Below are 18,815 nucleotides of genomic sequence, written 5' to 3' on the forward strand. Positions count from 1 at the left end.
TGCCTTCTATAAGCTATTACAAGTCACCAGTGTACATTATAAGTTAAGATAAGTAAGTATAACCAGCGTAACTCAGTATCTGGTTGTATGATTACTCTCGTGTATTACTGAGATACTCTCATGTGATAAGTCAGTCACAGTGATAAGAGGTGATAAGCCAGTACAGTGCACCGGCATAGGTGCGAACGGACCTAAAGGGGAAAGGATAAGAATATTGGGGCAGACGATGGCGGGAAGGAGTGATGGTGGGAGCTGATTTAAGGGGGGACGATAGAACGATCAGGATACGAGGAAAGGTTGATGGCCGGAAAGGAGTGATGGCGCAGGACACTGATCTAATGGAGATACAATGAGAAAGGTTGATGGCGGGAAGGAGTGATGGCGGGAAGGGGTGATGGCGCGGGAGCCTCCGATTTAATGGAGATACGATGGGAATAGGGTAGGTGATGGCGGGAAGCATTGATGGCGCGGGAGGGATATGGCAGGATGGATGATGGCGGGAGTCACCCTGAACTCTTTGTTATAACCTTATAACAAGTATGCTGGGGCTTTGTATGGCTTCTTATAGCATATAACGGCTGCGAGGAAAAGACTTGCCTTGATAGGCTAAGTGTTGTACTTATAACATCTTTTGCACAACTGTTCTGTTATAACCAATACGTGATTTGTGCACAGAAACTGTGGTATGGCCTGATACACCATCAAGAAGATTGTTAGGGCGACTGTGACTGAGATGTCACAGGTCACACCTGAACTTAAGAACTATAGAGGAAAGTGACAAAAGTTATATTAGGCGTGAACCTAAGAGAACTCGACAGAGTCTTCTACAAGTTTCTACCTACTTTATATACCTAGACTACGGCGCACAGACCAACTACCCTAGGTAACTTTATTTATATACTGACATGTGAAAAGAAGTACGTATGAGAAAATAAACTAATTATACATTTGACATGAGAAAAGAAGAGTGGAGTAAGAAGAAAGTAAACACAAGTACATTGATCATAAAAACGTCAACAACACCAAACAAACCATAAAAGTGTCCACAGGTACAAACAACTATCTAAGGACGTAACCTTTCGTACCAATCCCTGCCGAAGTATGTTGCCATTACTTCTCCACACGGGCACATCGTAAAGAACCGGACCGGTTCCCAACGACGGAAGTCCGGGTTATTCCATCGCTGCAACATCCAGGGTCTCTCCAATACTTCGTCCCACATTATCAACGTCACTCTTCCACACACTACGCACCTACGATCCTCTAACCTCCATCCGTCTGGTCGGGGTTCTCTTCCGATAGCCACCGCTGCTCTCCTCCACTGTACTTGCTCCGCATGGTTCGGAGGTAGGAAAGCAAAGATAAGATCAATGAGCTCAATTGGTAAATCTGTAGCTTGCGCCATTTTAGCAGTATGCCGATAGTTTAGCCTCCGTCGAACTGTAGCAGCAGAGGGAAATTATTACATAATAAAATATGTGACAGATGTGACAGCGTGACGCCGTGACATTCTGGCAAAGTTCTAACAGTACCCCCTCCTTAAAGTCGGCTCCTCCGGAGACGACCCTTCAAGACCTCCACGTTCGCCAATTTCGTTCCAACTTCTTAAGATATTCGGCATCAAACTGTTTGTCATCCCATCCGAATAAAGTCTTGGCTGTAAATCGATTAGGTAGTTCCCTTTCTTGGAACCCGGTGTCACGTAGAACGTGCTGTATCCTATTGAGTTCCCCATAGAGTTGGTGGAATTCAGTAATCAATTCTTTGGCGTTAGCCAAGTTTTCCTCGGGTTCCCACGAGTCTGCTTCTGCCGTATACCCTTTCCATCGTACTAAGTACCGCTTCTTTCCGCGGAGCCATTTGGCGTTAAGGATTTTCTCCACTTCCCACTCCTGTTCTCCTTCTATTTCTACGGCCGGTGCCGGTCTACTTCCTTGTCCATCCACTTGTTCTCGATATAGTACTATTCGGCTGACGTTAACCACCGGATGAATCCGAATAGATCGGGGAAGATCTATTTCCACTGCGTTGGGGGAAATGATCTTCTTGATGGTATATGGTCCGATGAACTTTTCCGTAAGTTTCCGGGTAGGTCGTCCCTGGATTTGAAGGTCCCGGGTAGCCAATAGAACTTTATCTCCTACTTTGTACTTAACCGCTTCTCCTCTGCTTCTATCCGCATACCTCCGCATGTCGTCTTGTGCCTTTTTTAGGGCCGCTTGAGTTTCCTCGTGTTGAAGTTTCATGCGGTCCGCAAAGTCCGCTGCCGCCGGGTGATTGCCTTGTCGTCGAAGATCAAAGCCAGTTCTTGGATGTCTTCCCACGTTGACCATAAATGGAGTTTCCTTTGTTGATGATTGTTCTTTATTGTTATAGGAAAACTCTGCCGTTGCTAGCCAATCAGGCCAATCAGTTTGTCTGTGATCAACAAATGATCGGAGGTATTGCTCTAGTTCTTGATTGGTTCGTTCGGTTTGGCCATCCGTCTGTGGGTGAAACGCCGTAGATAACCTAGTGTCGATTCCCAACATTTTATTCAACTCCTTTGTAAAGTCTGCAGCAAATTGCGGTCCCCTATCTGAGATCACCGTTTCTGGTAATCCATGCAACTTCCATACGTGATCCCTGAACAGCTTAGCTAGTCCTAGCGCTGATGTCGTTTCCGTAGTTGGGATGAAGTGAGCCATTTTACTGAATCGATCACACACTACCAGAATTGAGTCCATTCCCTGTGACTCTGGTAATTTTACTATGAAGTCGACGGATACGTCGGCCCATGGTTTGGTGGGAATAGGGTTCGGCATTAATTTTCCTGCCGGCGGTGTTGGTCGATTCTTGTTTCGTTGACATTGGTCGCATCCCTCTACGTACTTCTGGACTTGCTTAGTGACGCCTGGCCACCAGTAATTGCGTGTTACCATTTCTACTGTCTTCCATTGTCCTCCGTGTCCAGCAATGGGAGTATCGTGATGTAGTCGAATGATTTTGGTCCTTAACGTCTCATCTTTCGGCACATAGACTTTTCCTTCCTTCAGTACTAATCCCTCCTCTAACTTCCACTCGTCTCCCCTCAATGACTTCACCTTTGCTCGCTTCATTTCTTCTACCGCTTTTACCACATCATCTTCTCTTGCTTTAGATTTTCTGATTTCCTCTAATATTCCTTCTTCCTCGGCATTGATTAACATATGACCTTCTTCCATTGCTCGAATTGCAAAGTATTCTGGTTTTAACAAGGTTTGATCTTTGTTATCATCCTTTGTTCCTTGTTCGAAATCAGGTCTTCTGCTCAAAGTGTCTGCCTTCCCCATTGTTTTTCCTGGACGGAACTTTAATTCGAAATTAAATCTAGATAGATATAAGGCCCATCTGGCCTGTCGTCGATTTAGTTGTTGGGCTTTCGCGAAGTATTCTAGATTGCGATGATCTGTCCAAATTTCGAACTTATGTTTCGCCCCTTCCAGGAAATGTCTCCATTCTTCTAAACACCGCATAATCCCCAGCATCTCCCTATCGTGAATGTCGTAGTTTCGTTCCGTCTCCGTCATTGATTTGGAGATGTATGCTACCAGTCTCCACTTTCCGTCTTCACATTTCATTGCTAACTCTCCGCCCGTGGCGTAAGCCGATGCATCAGATTCCACCTTTAGCTCTTTATCCAATTCTGGGGCTACTAGGATTGGATGTGATGTGAATCTTGCTTTTAGCGTACCAAAGGCCTCCTCTTCTTCATCTCCCCAACTCCATTTCTTGTCTTTTTTAGTCAATGCGTGTAATGGTTTTGCAATACTGGCGAATTTTTCAATGAACCGTCGATAGTAATTTGCCAGTCCCAAGAATTTTTGTACATCTTTAACGCATTTTGGAGTCGGCCACTCTACTACGTCTTTCACTTTCCTTTCCTCCATCTTGATTCCGTTTCTCCCTATTATACATCCCAAAAACCCCATTTCACTTCGTTTCCATTCACATTTTTCTGGTTTTGCAAATAAGTCATTGTCCATCAACCTCTGCAACACTTCTTCCACCACCTTATCATGTTCTTCTTCGTCGTCTGTTCCTATCAAAATATCGTCAATGAATACAGCCACTTTTCCAGTATTTACTAAGTCCCTAAAAAGTTCGTTCATCATAGTCTGAAAAGTAGCAGGCGAATTTGTAAGTCCAAAAAACATAACAGTGGGTTCAAAGGCCCCCATGAAAGTAGTAAAAGCTGCCTTCCACTCGTCTCCTTCTTTTATCCTAATGTTATTATAACCCCATCGCAAATCTATCTTAGAGAATAATCGTTTACTACCCATAGTGTCTATAAGTTCAGAAATTAAAGGTAAAGGATAATTGTTCTTAATTGTCCAATCATTCAAAAATCGATAGTCCTGTACCATCCGCTTCTTTCCATCTTTCTTCGGCACAAAAAATACCGGTGAGGTTTGGGGAGATTTCGAAGGCCTAATATACCCCTTTCGGAGTTGGTCCTTGATGAATGCTTGGACTTCTTCTCTTTCGTTTGGCGATAAGGGGTATATTTTCCCTTTCTTGGGTTTGAAATCTTCCTTTAATTCGATAGCATGATCCCATGGTTTCCTAGTAGGCATTCTTTCTGATTCCTTTTGTTTGAATACTTTAAGGAACTTGTGGAACCGTCTTGGTACCACTTGCTCTACTGAGTCTATGCTTCGAATTTCTTCTTCTTCCGGCATCTCTTCTGTCATTCCTCTTACCCACATCTCTAGTTGTCCTTCTTCCTCTCTACTTCTATTTTTCCTTTGGGCGCTTATTCGTTTAGGACGTACCTGTCCAGCCCCCGCTTGTCCCGCGGTGGCTGTCTTGCTGTTATCTTCTTCTAGACGTTCTGCCTTTTCCCCATTTAATCGGTCAGCCACGTCACCGGGTGATTGCGCCCACCCCTCAGCTTTCTCTTTGGGTTGTTGTGCCAACCCCTCAGCTCCACCATTAGCACGCCTGTTACGTGCCAATTCCCTGGCGAATGCCGCCTCGACTCCTAGTGCGATTCCTTCGATGATGTTCCTGGGAGTGGTGAATCTCCCTACTGCCTTGTTCACCCGTTCGTATCTTTCTTCCTCATCTCTGATTTCTTTTTGCTCCTCTTCATACGCTTCTATCTTGGCCATAGTTGGCCCTTCCTCTTCGTCATCACTTCCTTCATATGGCATTCCAAACTCGTCTAAGGCTATTTCCTCCATTGCTGGGCATTTGTGTTTGCTCAGCAAATGTTCCGACGTTTGGGTTCCACACTCCTCGCATCTATACTGCAACACCGTTCCCCAATTTGATTTCTTTGGGAAGGAAACTAATTTCCAACCTGCATATTGCTTGTGTGACATGTCAGGCTTTTCCCTCTTTTCTTCCTCTCGTGCTTCTTTCATCAACTGCCTTGTGGATTTCTTTGGTTCCTCCATCCTTCGTATTTCTTCTTGTTTTTCTTTTGCTTTTCCTTTATCTTTGTACCCACACCCGTCTGGGCACCTGGTCATCTTTACCTCTCCTTTCTCCCAATCAATTTCCGGATTGTGCATCTGTAACCAAGGCATTCCTAATATGACCTTATTTTTTCCTAGGCCGCATATCTCGAAATGTACTCTTTCTTTATGTCCTTTGTAGTACACGTTTGCCACTACTCGGTGAGTTACTGCCCCAGATGCATTGATCGTTCCATCAACGTTTTTGACCGGGATTGGTCTTTCTAAAGGTTCCAACTTGAACCCTTCTTCATCCGCGAACGTTTTATCCATAAACATCCCCGTTGCTCCACTATCCAACAACGCCTGTACTCCTACTCCATCATGTGTGTCCAACTTCTCCACTCCCACGTTCAGCTTAATTTCCCTTAAAGGCCGAATTGTCCTTACGAGGAAATTCTCCTCTTGTACAGTGTCACAAACATTGATTTTGTTACATAGTACATCGAATTTGTTGTAGGAAGTCCAACGAGGAGACTTGGCTTCCTTTACTCTTTTAAATTCTTTTGCTCTTCCTCGAACATCCTCTTCCAATAGTCCCGCTGCTCGTCCACATCTAACGTTCGCACATCTCGAGCCGGAGCCTTGCTCCAGCAGTTCTTGGCCATATGCCCCAATTTCCCACACTTGTAACATTTGATAGGACCTCGACTGGGCCCTGCTGCGGTGTCGACATCCATCGCGTTGGGATCTCGACGTTGAGGCTGAGGCCTCACGAAAGTGTTGTTTGGGGTATGGGTTCGTATTTGGGGCTTCGCTTGCCCCCGCCGATAGTAGTCTTCCTCCGCCTTCGCCTGTCTCCACTGCCTATCCAACTTCATGCTCCTCTCGTACCAACTCCTGATGGTAGTTGGTGGGTTCTCTGATTCCATCAACGCCTTCCTGATCCTTCCAGATAAACTTCTTTTGAATTCTTCGATGAGGGCTCGTCCCTCATATCCACTATCCCGAGCGATTCGCTTGAACTCCTGCACATGCTCCTCCGCACTTTTACTTCCTTGCTCAATCAACCTCAACTTTCCTACTGCCGTACTCTCCTCATCCGCATCTCCGAAATTGTTCCGCAAACTATCAAAAAGCTCCTCCGTGTGGGCTGGAGCTTCTTGTTCGCCGTTTTCAATCATCTCCATGATGTTCTCCTTCCAAGACTCCGCCGCTCCTCCTTGTACATACGATAGTATCCACGTCATCTGATCCCCTTGTAGTCTTCCTACCATTTTTAAACTTAGATAAATTTTGCACGCCGTTATGAAGCCACTCAGCTCCTTTCCGTCTCCTGAGAATATCTTTGGTCTTGCCACATCGATTGGTGGCGCTACTACTTGGACGATGGGGGTTTCTCCGTCGTCCCCTGGTGGACCTTGTGGGCCTGGTGGACCCGGTTGCGGGTTGTTCTGCAGCTGGGCGAGTTGCTGCTGCAGTTGGGTGATGAGAGTGTGCTGAGCGTTCAGCTGATTGATTATGTCTTGGGGATTGGCCATGTCTGGCTCGTGGTATTCGGGGGGAGGTGGTTGATATAGGGGTAGGGGGGATACGGACGGTTGTCGTTGTTCTGGTTCGGATTCCTCGGATTGGGATTCCGAGGCGGATTCTTCTTCTTCCTCAGATTCAGAGGAAGGTACTCGGAATGTTCCGGGCGGTAGTCGATGAGAAATTTTGAAGAAGGTGAGGGAGGTCTTTTCCTGTCACCTGATGCGTATCCACCAATCCAATGAAGCCAATAGCCTGCTTCACTTGGATGTGTACACGAAGAGAGAAAAGGTTTTGTATTCAAGAATGGTCGCTTGACCGAAGGGATAGACTAAGATGAGAGGTATGTACGGGAACGGATTCCCACGCTAATCTAGAGAGTCACCTAAGGTGGGTCTCTCACTCCTCTGCGTGTACCAGCTGACAATGCAGCCGCAGCACAAGGTTGATACGGGAAGAAAATACAAGTATATAAAAAGCACCTCACGTGGTGAACGTCTCGTGTTTAACTAAGGCACGTGACACGCCTTAGTCTCAACGGGGTACGTTGTGACTGTACCCGATCACCCCTTAAGCCTAGGGACCGGCTATGTGTGTGGCGGCCGCAATGGCGCGCAGAGAGTAGAGGGCGATAAGAGAGTAAAGGATGGGGAGGGCACTGTGCTGTGCGATCCCCGGAGTAGTCGAGTTCTACTGTTAGGGCGACTGTGACTGAGATGTCACAGGTCACACCTGAACTTAAGAACTATAGAGGAAAGTGACAAAAGTTATATTAGGCGTGAACCTAAGAGAACTCGACAGAGTCTTCTACAAGTTTCTACCTACTTTATATACCTAGACTACGGCGCACAGACCAACTACCCTAGGTAACTTTATTTATATACTGACATGTGAAAAGAAGTACGTATGAGAAAATAAACTAATTATACATTTGACATGAGAAAAGAAGAGTGGAGTAAGAAGAAAGTAAACACAAGTACATTGATCATAAAAACGTCAACAACACCAAACAAACCATAAAAGTGTCCACAGGTACAAACAACTATCTAAGGACGTAACCTTTCGTACCAATCCCTGCCGAAGTATGTTGCCATTACTTCTCCACACGGGCACATCGTAAAGAACCGGACCGGTTCCCAACGACGGAAGTCCGGGTTATTCCATCGCTGCAACATCCAGGGTCTCTCCAATACTTCGTCCCACATTATCAACGTCACTCTTCCACACACTACGCACCTACGATCCTCTAACCTCCATCCGTCTGGTCGGGGTTCTCTTCCGATAGCCACCGCTGCTCTCCTCCACTGTACTTGCTCCGCATGGTTCGGAGGTAGGAAAGAAAAGATAAGATCAATGAGCTCAATTGGTAAATCTGTAGCTTGCGCCATTTTAGCAGTATGCCGATAGTTTAGCCTCCGTCGAACTGTAGCAGCAGAGGGAAATTATTACATAATAAAATATGTGACAGATGTGACAGCGTGACGCCGTGACATTCTGGCAAAGTTCTAACAAAGATCATTTCCCCCAACGCAGTGGAAATAGATCTTCCCCGATCTATCCGAATTCATCCGGTAGTTAACGTCAGCCGAATAGTACTTTACCGAGAACAAGTGGAAGGACAAGGAAGTAAACCGGCACCGGCCGTAGAAATAGAAGGAGAACAGGAGTGGGAAGTGGAGAAAATCCTTAACGCCAAATGGTTCCGCGGAAAGAAGCAGTACTTAGTTCGATGGAAAGGGTATACAGCAGAAGCAGACTCGTGGGAACCCGAGGAGAACTTGGTTAACGCCAAAGAATTGATTACTGAATTCCACCAACTCTATGGGGAACTCAATAGGATACATCACGTCCTACGTGACACCGGGTTCCAAGAAAGGGAACTACCTAATCGATTCACGGCCAAGGCTTTATTCAGATGGGATGACAAACAGTTTGATGCCGAATATCTTAAGAAGTTGGAACGAAATTGGCGAACGTGGAGGTCTTGAAGGGTCGTCTCCGGAGGAGCCGACTTTAAGGAGGGGGTACTGTTAGAACCTTGCCAGAATGTCACGGCGTCATGCTGTCACATCTGTCACATATTTTATTACATAATAATTTCCCTCTGCTGCTACAGTTCGACGGAGGCTAAACTATCGGCATACTGCTAAAATGGCACAAATTACAGATCTACCAATTGAGCTTATCAATCTTATCTTTTCTTTTCTACCTCCGAACCATGCGGAGCAAGTACAATGGCGGAGGAGGGCAGCGGCTATAGGAAGAGAGGCAAGGCCGGTAGGTTGGGACCTATCGGGCCATCAGTGTAGGGAATGCGGGAGGATGACATTGGCAATGTGGGACGCGGAGGAGGATAAAGCGTGGGTAATACAGAGGTGGTCAGCGTGGGGGGCTCGGTATTGGGAACTATCCGGGTTCTTCATACTATGTCCGTGTGATGCGTTGTTGGGTAACTACTTTGGACATCAATGGTTTGTGTGAGTAGATTACCGGTTTAGGAGTTGTTTGTACTTGTGGACACTTTTATGGTTTGTTTGGTGTTGTTGACGTTTTTATGATCAATTTACTTTTGTTTACTTACTTCTTACTCCACTCTTCTTTTCTCATGTCAAATGTATAATTAGGTTACTTTCTCATACGTACTTCTTTTCCCATGTCAGTATATAAATAGTTACCTAGGGTAGCTGGTCTGTGCGCCGTAGTCTAGGTATATAAAGTAGGTAGAAACTTGTAGAAGACTCCGTCGAGTTCTCTTAGGTTCACGCCTAATACAACTTCTGTCACTTTACTCTTAGTTCTTAAGTTTAGGTGTGACCTGTGACATCACAGTCACAGTCGCCCTAACATCAAAGAAAAGTACAAATTTCGAGTTAGACTAGAACTTTCAACGGTCCACGATTTTTTTCTGATTTTTCTACAATTTTTCTGGATTTTTTGAGCCATTTTTGAGGCCGGATCCCTAGATCCGGACAAATTTTTCGCAAGGGCACTTAGGCTGGGTGCAAGTCCAGACAAGAAACCCCAAAAGGGGCCAAAAATGGTGCGGACAAGAAACCGGAAAATGACCCTTTTTTGGATCCAACATACTATAGGGACTATCCGGGGTCCTGTCACTCATCAAAACATATCCAAAGGTAGAAAACATTACTATATAAGGGAATATTACGTCAGCTGTGAACATGATGTGATCACTTATCGTGACCTGTGAACTTGGACCTGGTTGACAGCTGTCACAATTATGTAAGTGACAGTGAACATAAGGTCGTAATAGTACAGTAATCGGGAAGACATGCATGATAAGTAGGATACCCTTTCCCAGGGCTAATGATGCGGGATGTGAACTGGTCGAATGAAAGTTGCTTAACAATGACCAGGACCTCTTGCGGAAGTTGAATGCATGCGCCCACTGGAAATATAAATTGCAAGCCAGGAACGTGCCATGCATTTCATTGAAAGTACACCCCACCATCTTCTATCAATCATCTCATTGAACAGCTGTTCCAGAGATCACTCATTTGGATGACAGACCAGGTTGGGAACGCAAGACTGGAAACCAAAGTCTCGATCGTTTATGCGGGGATACCAATCCAGAAGACGTACCTCAGTCATGCTAATCTTACGAACAGAGCATCCAACGGCCAACCATCCAGCCATTTACACACAATAAAATCTGCTCAGTCGGTTTTTTTTCGAATCGCAAACCCAAGCTACACAAACACTAATGCGATGAATACGGAACGGGGCACAAGAGAAATAAAGCACGGGGGACCAGGAGGCTGAAACTAAGCACAGATAACGTTCACACTTCCGAGACCTTGATAACTTTCTGGAGGCGACGTTAAAAAAGCGTATTCATATGCTATCACAAGAAGCGGACTTACAGCTCGAGTCCTCTTTCCAAGAAAGAAGAGTATGATCCGTCTCCCTATTATAGGGATCTTCAATTTCTCCACTTCTTGGAACGTTCTTTTGAATTGATCTTTGATTCTGGCGTACTCCTTCTCCAGCTCCTTCGCTAGGTCTGGGTCGTTCGACTTCTCTACTTGAACTAGCAACGATCTTAATGTTTCCTTTTGATCCGCAAGGATCTTTTGGAGCGAAGAAGACAAAGTCTTTCCAGCAGCCGTCTCGTTCAGTTGCTTTTCCAAGTCAACAAGCTCCTGCTGTAACAAGACTGCATCTCTTTCCTTGCTATCATCGATTAGTTGTTCAACGATCCGCCAAGCCTCCTCCCCTGTAGTGTCTCGAAGGCGCTCGGTTCTCGATCCCTTTTCGATGAAGGATTTCCAAAACCTTTCCCGTACCTCTTTCTCTCTCGCCTCCCCAATCTCGGGCTTCACTTTCCCCCACATAGTGGTCACAAGCCGTACTTGGGTCATAGCGACGTCCCCGCACAATTCCCCGAACATACGTAGGTTCCTATAAGGAGACCCGGCCATGCGATTGTCGGTGATACGATGCAGATAAATCAGTCCGCTCAATTTGACCTGCTTTGAGTACCTGATGGCGACACCACAGATTCTTGTTTACCTAATTGAACCGCACAAATACGAAAGAAACTCACGTCTTCTGCAACCAATCACTGATAATCTGCAATGTCTCCATATCGGATCGGGTTGTATCGTCGAAGCCGGGTGTATCAACGAGGACTATGCGATCGCCATGACCTTGTCGCCTGACTCTGGTAGCTTGGATCTGACTTGTCACCGTTTTCAGACTATTGCCTGCGCGTTTCCCCTTTTGGCCCGTAAGGAGGTCAATAAACTAACGAGTATAAACTCAGTAAAGCGATCCCCGTATAGACTTCCCGGTGGTCAACCTACATAGCTCTTTCCGGCACCAGTCGGACCCATAAATCTCCAACGAAATGTCAGTCCGTACCACTTTTCCCGAGCTTTTAAGGGAACCTACGCGATGATAATATCATCCTTTCGGATTTTTCGGATCGTACTGATGGCTACCGCGCCGTCTTTGTAGTGGAGGTGGGCGTGACTGCTGTTACTGCCCGAGAAAGCCTCTTCCAGGAAATTGGGGAGATCGAAAAAGTCTGGTGGTAGACCTGGGGTGGAGAAGCTGATCCTGGAAGCGCATCAGATTGGGCTACAGTATCAAACAGAGTATGCGCACTGAGACGGCGAAAAATGTCCTGAAGGAAATGAAAAACTACATGGAAAACTTAGTGCACAGGAACTGACGAACAGGTGGCGAAAACGCACCCGCCAGGTGGGTTGTGGATGAAAGCATCGCTGGTATTCAAAGCAAGTTTGGGAGTTGTAGGGGTAGGACAAATTGACGGAGTAAAATGATGAGGATATTCGTGAGTTCCTCTTATACCTCGTACGATGTGGTGTGCGTGCACATAGTCGACGCTCATGCCTGAACCACCTCTGACAGCCTTCCAAACAGCCACATCTTGCACTTCTAAATCATCACGTTCTCCTACCTGATCAACCACGGTCTCATAAATTTCTTCACATCTGGGACGGGAACCGGGTTCATAATCCCAACATCTTTTCACCAACTCACGCCCTTTGATGCTGAAACCATCAAACTGGTTAACATCTCCTGGTCGCCGCGCCCCCTTCATAAGGGCAAAAAGTATTTGATAGTCATTCATAAGATCACAAAAGGGCACCTTGCACGTGAACACCTAGTACATCGTGAGTCGAGTTTGCTTAACTCTAGTTGACCATAGAAAAGGCCTACTTCGTGGCAAAGACAGCCGAAAGACCACATATCACTCTGGAGCGTCGGAAGGCATCCCTCAACAGCTAATTCCGGCGCCTTCCATCGCGTGGTACCACTCGAGGCTCCAAACGACGCCGTATTTGCGGAAGCCAGGAGATAAGATATTCCAAAATCAGCAATTAATGCACACCCATTGTCAGACATCAGCACATTTTTCTGAGTGGTAGTGAGCTCCTTCGCAACGATGTACTGAAATGCTACACGGACGTACAGCTTTCAGATCACCGTGCACTATATCCGACGCGTGTAAATATCGCAAACCAGCAATGACATCCCGAACCTGGCGGCCGATAAGCTTTAAAGGCAAGGCGATCGAAGGCACTTGAATACGTACCAGAGGCAAGCGAGGGGTATCAGGAAATTTACTAAGATACGCGGAAAGGTCACCCCTGTCCATCCATGGAGAAATAATGCATATTCTCCCTGATGGCTGTTGTATATATACACCATAGAACGGGAGTATGTTCCCATGAGTGAGATGAGCCCACAGGACAGCTTCTTTCGCCATGGTCTAGCATGGATACTGTCAAATAATGTGATATCACTTTTTGACCAACTCACTTGGAGCAGCCTAGAATTGTCCTGCTTTTGGAACACGCGGACCGCTTTGACACAAATATTTCGCTTCCTATATTCTCCTTTGAACATGTCAGCAAACCTGCCTCTTTCCCGGACCTGGCTGAAATCACATCGGAGGTCTCGTAGTTTGTAGCACTGCGGCAAGACCTCGGATGATTTGACAAGGCTCTTCAAGAGTCCAAAGAACTGTCGTCCCTCCTCCGAAGTAAAGGCACCATCTTCATGAAGAAGCTGAAGTTTGTGGTTTTTATCAGTGTTTATCGTTCGACATCAGAATGTACGAATTTAAAACACACCGCACTCAGAAAGTCAGCAATGCATTGGGCATTTTCTCCCTTTAGTTCAGTAAGGTTGATCGTCTGAGCAGAATCATTGACGATTTCTTGTAACAGAGCGCGAGAATAATTCGACAAATTGTTCGAAGTTGACAGGAGAGCGGTGGAGGGACTAGACATGGATGAATGATAAGAGGGGCGGAGATCGATAGACGCTATAATCTCGTGTCATCCATGTCATCCCCGATACTTTTTGCTCCCACGAGAACGACCCATGCCAAGTGTGGAGGTCTGACACGAAAAACCATATTCCTCTGACTGAGCCTCCAGAAGAACAAATTCGACAAACGGATTTATCTGACCACTGGCAAAGAATTCCATAGGACTAAGCATAGAACCTACGACTTCTGCATAGCCCCAAAGGAAGGGGGCATCAATGAAAATAGGGAACACGAACTTGCATACTAGTCAATGATCAAACAAACGTTATCCATTTCGTTGCTGCTTAGTTCAGAGTCCAGCGTATCCGGGATTACAATATACTTACCAGCGCTTCCACTCCCTACAACAGACCTGTCGCCCGCACATATGCCCCCAACTTGTTTATGATACCCCAAAATATAACATTGTCCTTAGGCTGAGGTAACGCACCCCGCACGATCCTTCCGTCAATGACGACTGTTTTCACCTTTGCCTCCAAGATCTCGGACCCATTACAACTCGCTTCTTCTTCATTCCCGCAATCCACAAAGTCCCGATCAAAAACCACAAAGTCGGCCTTCTTTCCTATTTCGAGAGAACCAATATCCTGCTCCTGGAACGATGCATACGCTGGGTCTAGAGTCATCCCCTTGAGTGCTTCTCTTCTCGTCAGTCGTTCGTTAGGGAACCTATACCATTTGATAACAAATATAGACGTTTAGCATTTCACCAAGTTGCACGTTACCTGGGTGATGCCGGAACAGGAGCTTACCATCCAGAAGGACCATGGGGAGAAGATCCGCCTACTGTGAGGCGCTTGACTGCGGCATAGAATCCGAGAAGTGGGTTCACACCTTCAACAGGGAAGTCTGATCCAAGAGGGAGCATTTTGTCACCTGAGACCCTGCTTCTTTGTTCAAAAAGTGTTTTTAGATATCCGCCCAAGCGCTGCTACTGACCGCAGTAACGTAGCATACACATAAGCGCCTTCCATTCTGTCTGGACCCTATGATGAAAAATTGGAGTAAGGTCGTGCATTTGCCTCGTGGAACTCACCAATCGACTCTCGGCATACCACATATCAGATGTTCTGTCCGAGCGTCAGTTTGAGATAAACTTCCAAGATTAGTTGTAAGCTTTACGCATGTGTTGGCTGCACACTGGCAGTCACTGGAAATCTGGATCAATTTTCTCGGCACTTGTGATATTACAATGAAAACGTACCTCCCAGCTTCCCGAAACGGTCAAGATCATGTCTGTCAATGATTTGGGCGTGTTCAATGCGTGGCCTCCACGAAGAAACGTTTATATCTTGCTCTCGAATTAGTTCTTCAAAGATGTCAAGAGTAATGCGGTTCGCTTTATCTCCGATACAATGGACATTCTGTTACGAGATTAAGACTAGTCCGAGGACAACAGTTGCAGAGACGTGGGCATACAACTTGCATATCGTCTTCCCAGAACCTTCGAACAGCCGCTCGCAAGACTTCAGGAGCCTGCAGTAGAGTACCCTGGAGGTCAGGATTGTCTGAGTACGGAGCTAGCATGGCTGCACCCCACGATCCTAGAGCGCCTAGTGCACAAGTTGATTATATCGCTGAAAGACGTAGTGTGGCGGATGCGTACCATCCGCAAATAGTTTCACGCTTCGCAGAGTGAGACGGCCTTGTTTCCCGTAGTTGACGAACCGAGGAATGCCGTGCTTCCAGTCGCTATCAATGTATGCTGCAGTTTCAGCCGCGTCGGACTCAGAGTTGTTGCCGTGCAACGCAACGCTTCCCATGAGGTATAAACGTAGCTATGGCAAAATTAGTGATACTTATATATTGAGCATGATTACGAGCACACAGGAATAGCGCCTTCGTCAGCTTTCCTGTCAGTACAGTCAAATGATGCAGAATTTGAGGTCGAAGAGAACGGACTTTTGAAAAAATTCAACCATGGGTATTTTGGTTTGAGCATCATGGATGCTTGTAAGCCCGTATTGTAAAGCAAGATTCGCAGTCACCGAAAAGTATTCTTCCATTTGATTATGGGTCCAAGGAGGAATCGGGATAAGATCCATCGCGTTGTCGACGAAGACTCCTAGGGAGAAGAAAGTTCAGCTAGACCATGGCATTAATGATTGATAGCAGTTTAAGGGCTCACCAGTTGGATGTCCCTGAGAATCTCGGATGATTTGTCCACCTATGATTTCGCTGTCTTCCGGTAAAGTGCCCATGATTTCGAGTACGCGTGGAGAAACCCATCGAGCATGCCCATCCACCCGACTGAGGACAATTGGACGTCCTTTTAGAAGGGGATCTTGATCGAGGTCTGCCTAGAGAAAATATGAATCTTTGGTGCAACTACGAAAGAGAAGGCGCGTACCGCTTTCGGAAACTCTTCGTTTTGCCACCTCGTTTGGTCCCAACCCATGCCTTCAATCCAGCGGTCTGGGTCATGCAGTACATCGGGATGATCGTGGATATAGCTTTTGACGCGTTCAACAATTTCTTCAGCACCGACTTCAGTCATGTTCGCCGTCATAACAAGAAAATATCTTGGCTACCTTGAACTGATTTAGAACCTCCAAGAGGTAGCTGCATCATCCAACCATTTTCAAGGACGTGGGCATGAGCGTCTAGAACGCAACATGAACGTGGTTCCCGCAGATAAATTGAAAGCCTGACCAGCTAATCCGGGTACGATGATATCTGTAGGATCCACATAGGAAACTGGAGGCCACCTGAATGGTATCTTCCAGTTCAGCAGCGGAACATTGACCGTGGACGAGACAATATCATCTTTGAGGAGATCAGTATATGGCTCCAGCTCCACTAAGCGTATAACATACCGTGCTTTCCAAGATGTATGATGCGGTCATTTTTGATGGTTATACATTGGGCTTGCGGTTGTAGCTCGCTCACGGTGTAGATGCGACTCGAATTTGAACAAACCGTGTATCCCGTGAGCGAAGATGAGAACCCATACAAGGCGAATGCGGTGGCTACAGCAGTCAGAAAGACAAGGTATGAACGAGCTAACTGCTTGTGTACAGCTTCTTTTGGCTTGGTTGAGTGCATGGGTAGATGCGACGTCGCATTAGGTAGAAATGGGCGCGAAGGCACGCATGCTAATCAGGGTTCTCTTTCTCAGGGACAGTGTGATGCGGGAGATGCGGGATGCGGAGCCGATCAAATGCAAGTAAGCTTGACAAAATACCACCATGGCCTCCTGTGGAAACCCGGATGTCGAGGCAGATGCCTCGATGACCAGTAAGCTCCTCTAAAATTGCACCATCGTCACCTCTGATCATGCACAGAACGCCCAAAGTATGACAGAAACAAGACATGCGTCAAGTGTAAATTGCAAACCGGGAACATCGTCATTCGTCATGCTGTTTATTGCAAGTACGCCCAATCACCCTTAACTTAAGCGCTTATAATGAACAGTTGTCCCAGAGATTGCTTTTTCCCTCTGATTTCTCTGCGTTTCCGGCGGACATTGGAACCTCATATCAATCCCAGTTCACAACAACATCGACGGAAGGGCTTGAAAGCGTCTGGAAACCTCTTGATTGGTCTTTCTGGAGGATTGGGCTCTTCTGTGCTCCTGGATATGATACAGAAGACATATCTGTCACCCCGCGAACGACAGCAAGGTGATCAGAACCCCAATGGTATCACTTGCCCCTGGTCCAAAATTTTCGTTGTCTATGTTGATATCTCTGGGATTATGATAGGTGTACGTGAGCTCCCTATATCGTGGAGGACCCTTTGTTCAATATGTAATCCGCTTTATAGGCCCCAGATAAAAGCTCTCCTGTCGAACAATTTGTCAGAAGACACAGTACAACAATGGAATATATACGTGTCAAACTTGAGGACGCATTTGACCAGGCACGGTCACCTGGCTTAAGAAGTGGTAGATTTCACAACAACAATATGGGCTTAAATGTTATCAACGAAGGTTCTTATCATTTTGCGTGGCAATGACTGTACGGCTCACACAAAATAGAGATTCTTTTAAAGGTACTTTCATCAAGCACATGTTCGCCTCTTGCGTCCCTCAAAACATACATCGAATCGCTCCCCACGCAAACCGCAATTGCCAGTGCAATTCAAGCCCTAATTCGCGTGCTCCTCCTTCATACCGCGGCTTTGACTCATTCTTCTCACCTTCTCCTTGGGACATCGTTAACTTCGCTTTCGATGTCTTTAATATCCTCGATATCTCAAGGTGGAGGATACTCTATAAGAGAAGAAGCCCAAGAGGAATGGACATATCGGATTCAAGATGATATTGAACAAACTGTGAGGGTCATTCGCCCCCTGTGCGACGTCGGCATGAAAGAGTGTGCATTTTGGGCCTGGTGGTGTGGCTTGAAGCTCGTAGGTAAACACCGATATTCAGGTGGGAGGCAAGACATTGGTGCATTGACTAGAGGTAATACGTTGTTGCATCCGAGTCTCGCCCAACAAACTCACTTATCATCATAGACTTTATCATGGGGCTTGAGAAGGATTATCCGTCGACTGTTTCAACCATCGCCCGCACATGCAACAAATTGACTACGAAAGGGGATACTAGCATGAAATGTCTTATCTGTCAAAGGTGTTTAATAGTTTGCCTTCACTGTGGCATGCGCACTTACTTAGAGACCAGACCCGCCCAGTCAGGGACGCAAGACTGGAAACAAAACATCTCGATTCGTTCATACAGCGATATCAGGCCCGAAGATGTGCCGCCTGGCCATGTTAATCTCGCCAGCAGAGCATCTGACGACCTTCCACCTAGCAATCCCTACTCGATCGCATCAAGTATGTGCTACGCGTGTCATACGTCCTGGACCAGCAAGAGTATACGCGGAAGGATCACCAAACAGACCGATATACCTCTACCCGTCTGGCTAATTGAAGAGCGGAGGCGGATAACCATGGAGTCGATGCGTAATACAATTGATGATTTCCTCTTGGGTCCAGACTCATGATTTGCCTTCACCCGCGATATTCCACTTAATTGATTCTGTCTTTGCATTGCAAAACACGAGCTACATAAGTATGCAACGAATACGAAAAAA

The 18,815-nt window shown here is 46.3% G+C and overlaps 5 protein-coding genes across 5 annotated transcripts; 2 read left to right on the top strand and 3 right to left on the bottom strand.

Moving 5' to 3' along the window:
• Positions 1 to 9,272: 9,272 nt before the first annotated feature.
• Positions 9,273 to 9,431, top strand: AGABI2DRAFT_149562 (hypothetical protein; the record flags this gene model as incomplete). The annotated part of the gene is made up of 1 exon (XM_006459353.1): positions 9,273 to 9,431. The coding sequence occupies one exon, from the start codon at positions 9,273 to 9,275 to the stop codon at positions 9,429 to 9,431; it is 159 nt and encodes a 52-aa protein (XP_006459416.1).
• Positions 9,432 to 10,732: 1,301 nt separating this feature from the next.
• Positions 10,733 to 11,803, bottom strand: AGABI2DRAFT_65890 (hypothetical protein; the record flags this gene model as incomplete). Its single annotated transcript, XM_006459354.1, has 3 exons — positions 10,733 to 11,450; positions 11,515 to 11,714; positions 11,774 to 11,803. The coding sequence occupies 3 exons, from the start codon at positions 11,801 to 11,803 to the stop codon at positions 10,733 to 10,735; spliced, it is 948 nt and encodes a 315-aa protein (XP_006459417.1).
• Positions 11,804 to 12,414: 611 nt separating this feature from the next.
• Positions 12,415 to 13,475, bottom strand: AGABI2DRAFT_218607 (hypothetical protein; the record flags this gene model as incomplete). Its single annotated transcript, XM_006459355.1, has 5 exons — positions 13,260 to 13,475; positions 13,033 to 13,209; positions 12,910 to 12,978; positions 12,657 to 12,854; positions 12,415 to 12,600 (listed from the first exon to the last, which is right to left on the bottom strand). Coding segments are annotated over exons 1-5 (717 nt in total), but the record flags the coding sequence as incomplete, so codon positions are not given.
• A 624-nt stretch (positions 13,476 to 14,099) lies between these two features.
• AGABI2DRAFT_218609 (hypothetical protein) lies at positions 14,100 to 16,842 on the bottom strand. Its single transcript, XM_006459356.1, has 15 exons — positions 16,590 to 16,842; positions 16,426 to 16,539; positions 16,305 to 16,376; positions 16,124 to 16,248; positions 15,902 to 16,073; positions 15,676 to 15,838; positions 15,602 to 15,626; positions 15,380 to 15,551; positions 15,193 to 15,326; positions 14,978 to 15,137; positions 14,896 to 14,923; positions 14,810 to 14,843; positions 14,713 to 14,759; positions 14,526 to 14,657; positions 14,100 to 14,442 (listed from the first exon to the last, which is right to left on the bottom strand). The coding sequence occupies exons 1-15, from the start codon at positions 16,816 to 16,818 to the stop codon at positions 14,115 to 14,117; spliced, it is 1,935 nt and encodes a 644-aa protein (XP_006459419.1). The 5' UTR covers positions 16,819 to 16,842; the 3' UTR covers positions 14,100 to 14,114.
• A 119-nt stretch (positions 16,843 to 16,961) lies between these two features.
• On the top strand, positions 16,962 to 18,725 carry AGABI2DRAFT_65567 (hypothetical protein; the record flags this gene model as incomplete). The annotated part of the gene is made up of 7 exons (XM_006459357.1): positions 16,962 to 17,010; positions 17,058 to 17,145; positions 17,197 to 17,479; positions 17,539 to 17,656; positions 17,753 to 18,181; positions 18,235 to 18,349; positions 18,401 to 18,725. 7 exons carry the CDS (start codon positions 16,962 to 16,964, stop codon positions 18,723 to 18,725), a joined length of 1,407 nt encoding a protein of 468 aa, XP_006459420.1.
• Between the last annotated feature and the right edge of the window lie 90 nt (positions 18,726 to 18,815).

This window comes from Agaricus bisporus (genome assembly GCF_000300575.1).
Source record: "Agaricus bisporus var. bisporus H97 unplaced genomic scaffold AGABI2scaffold_3, whole genome shotgun sequence".
NCBI lineage: Eukaryota > Fungi > Basidiomycota > Agaricomycetes > Agaricales > Agaricaceae > Agaricus > Agaricus bisporus.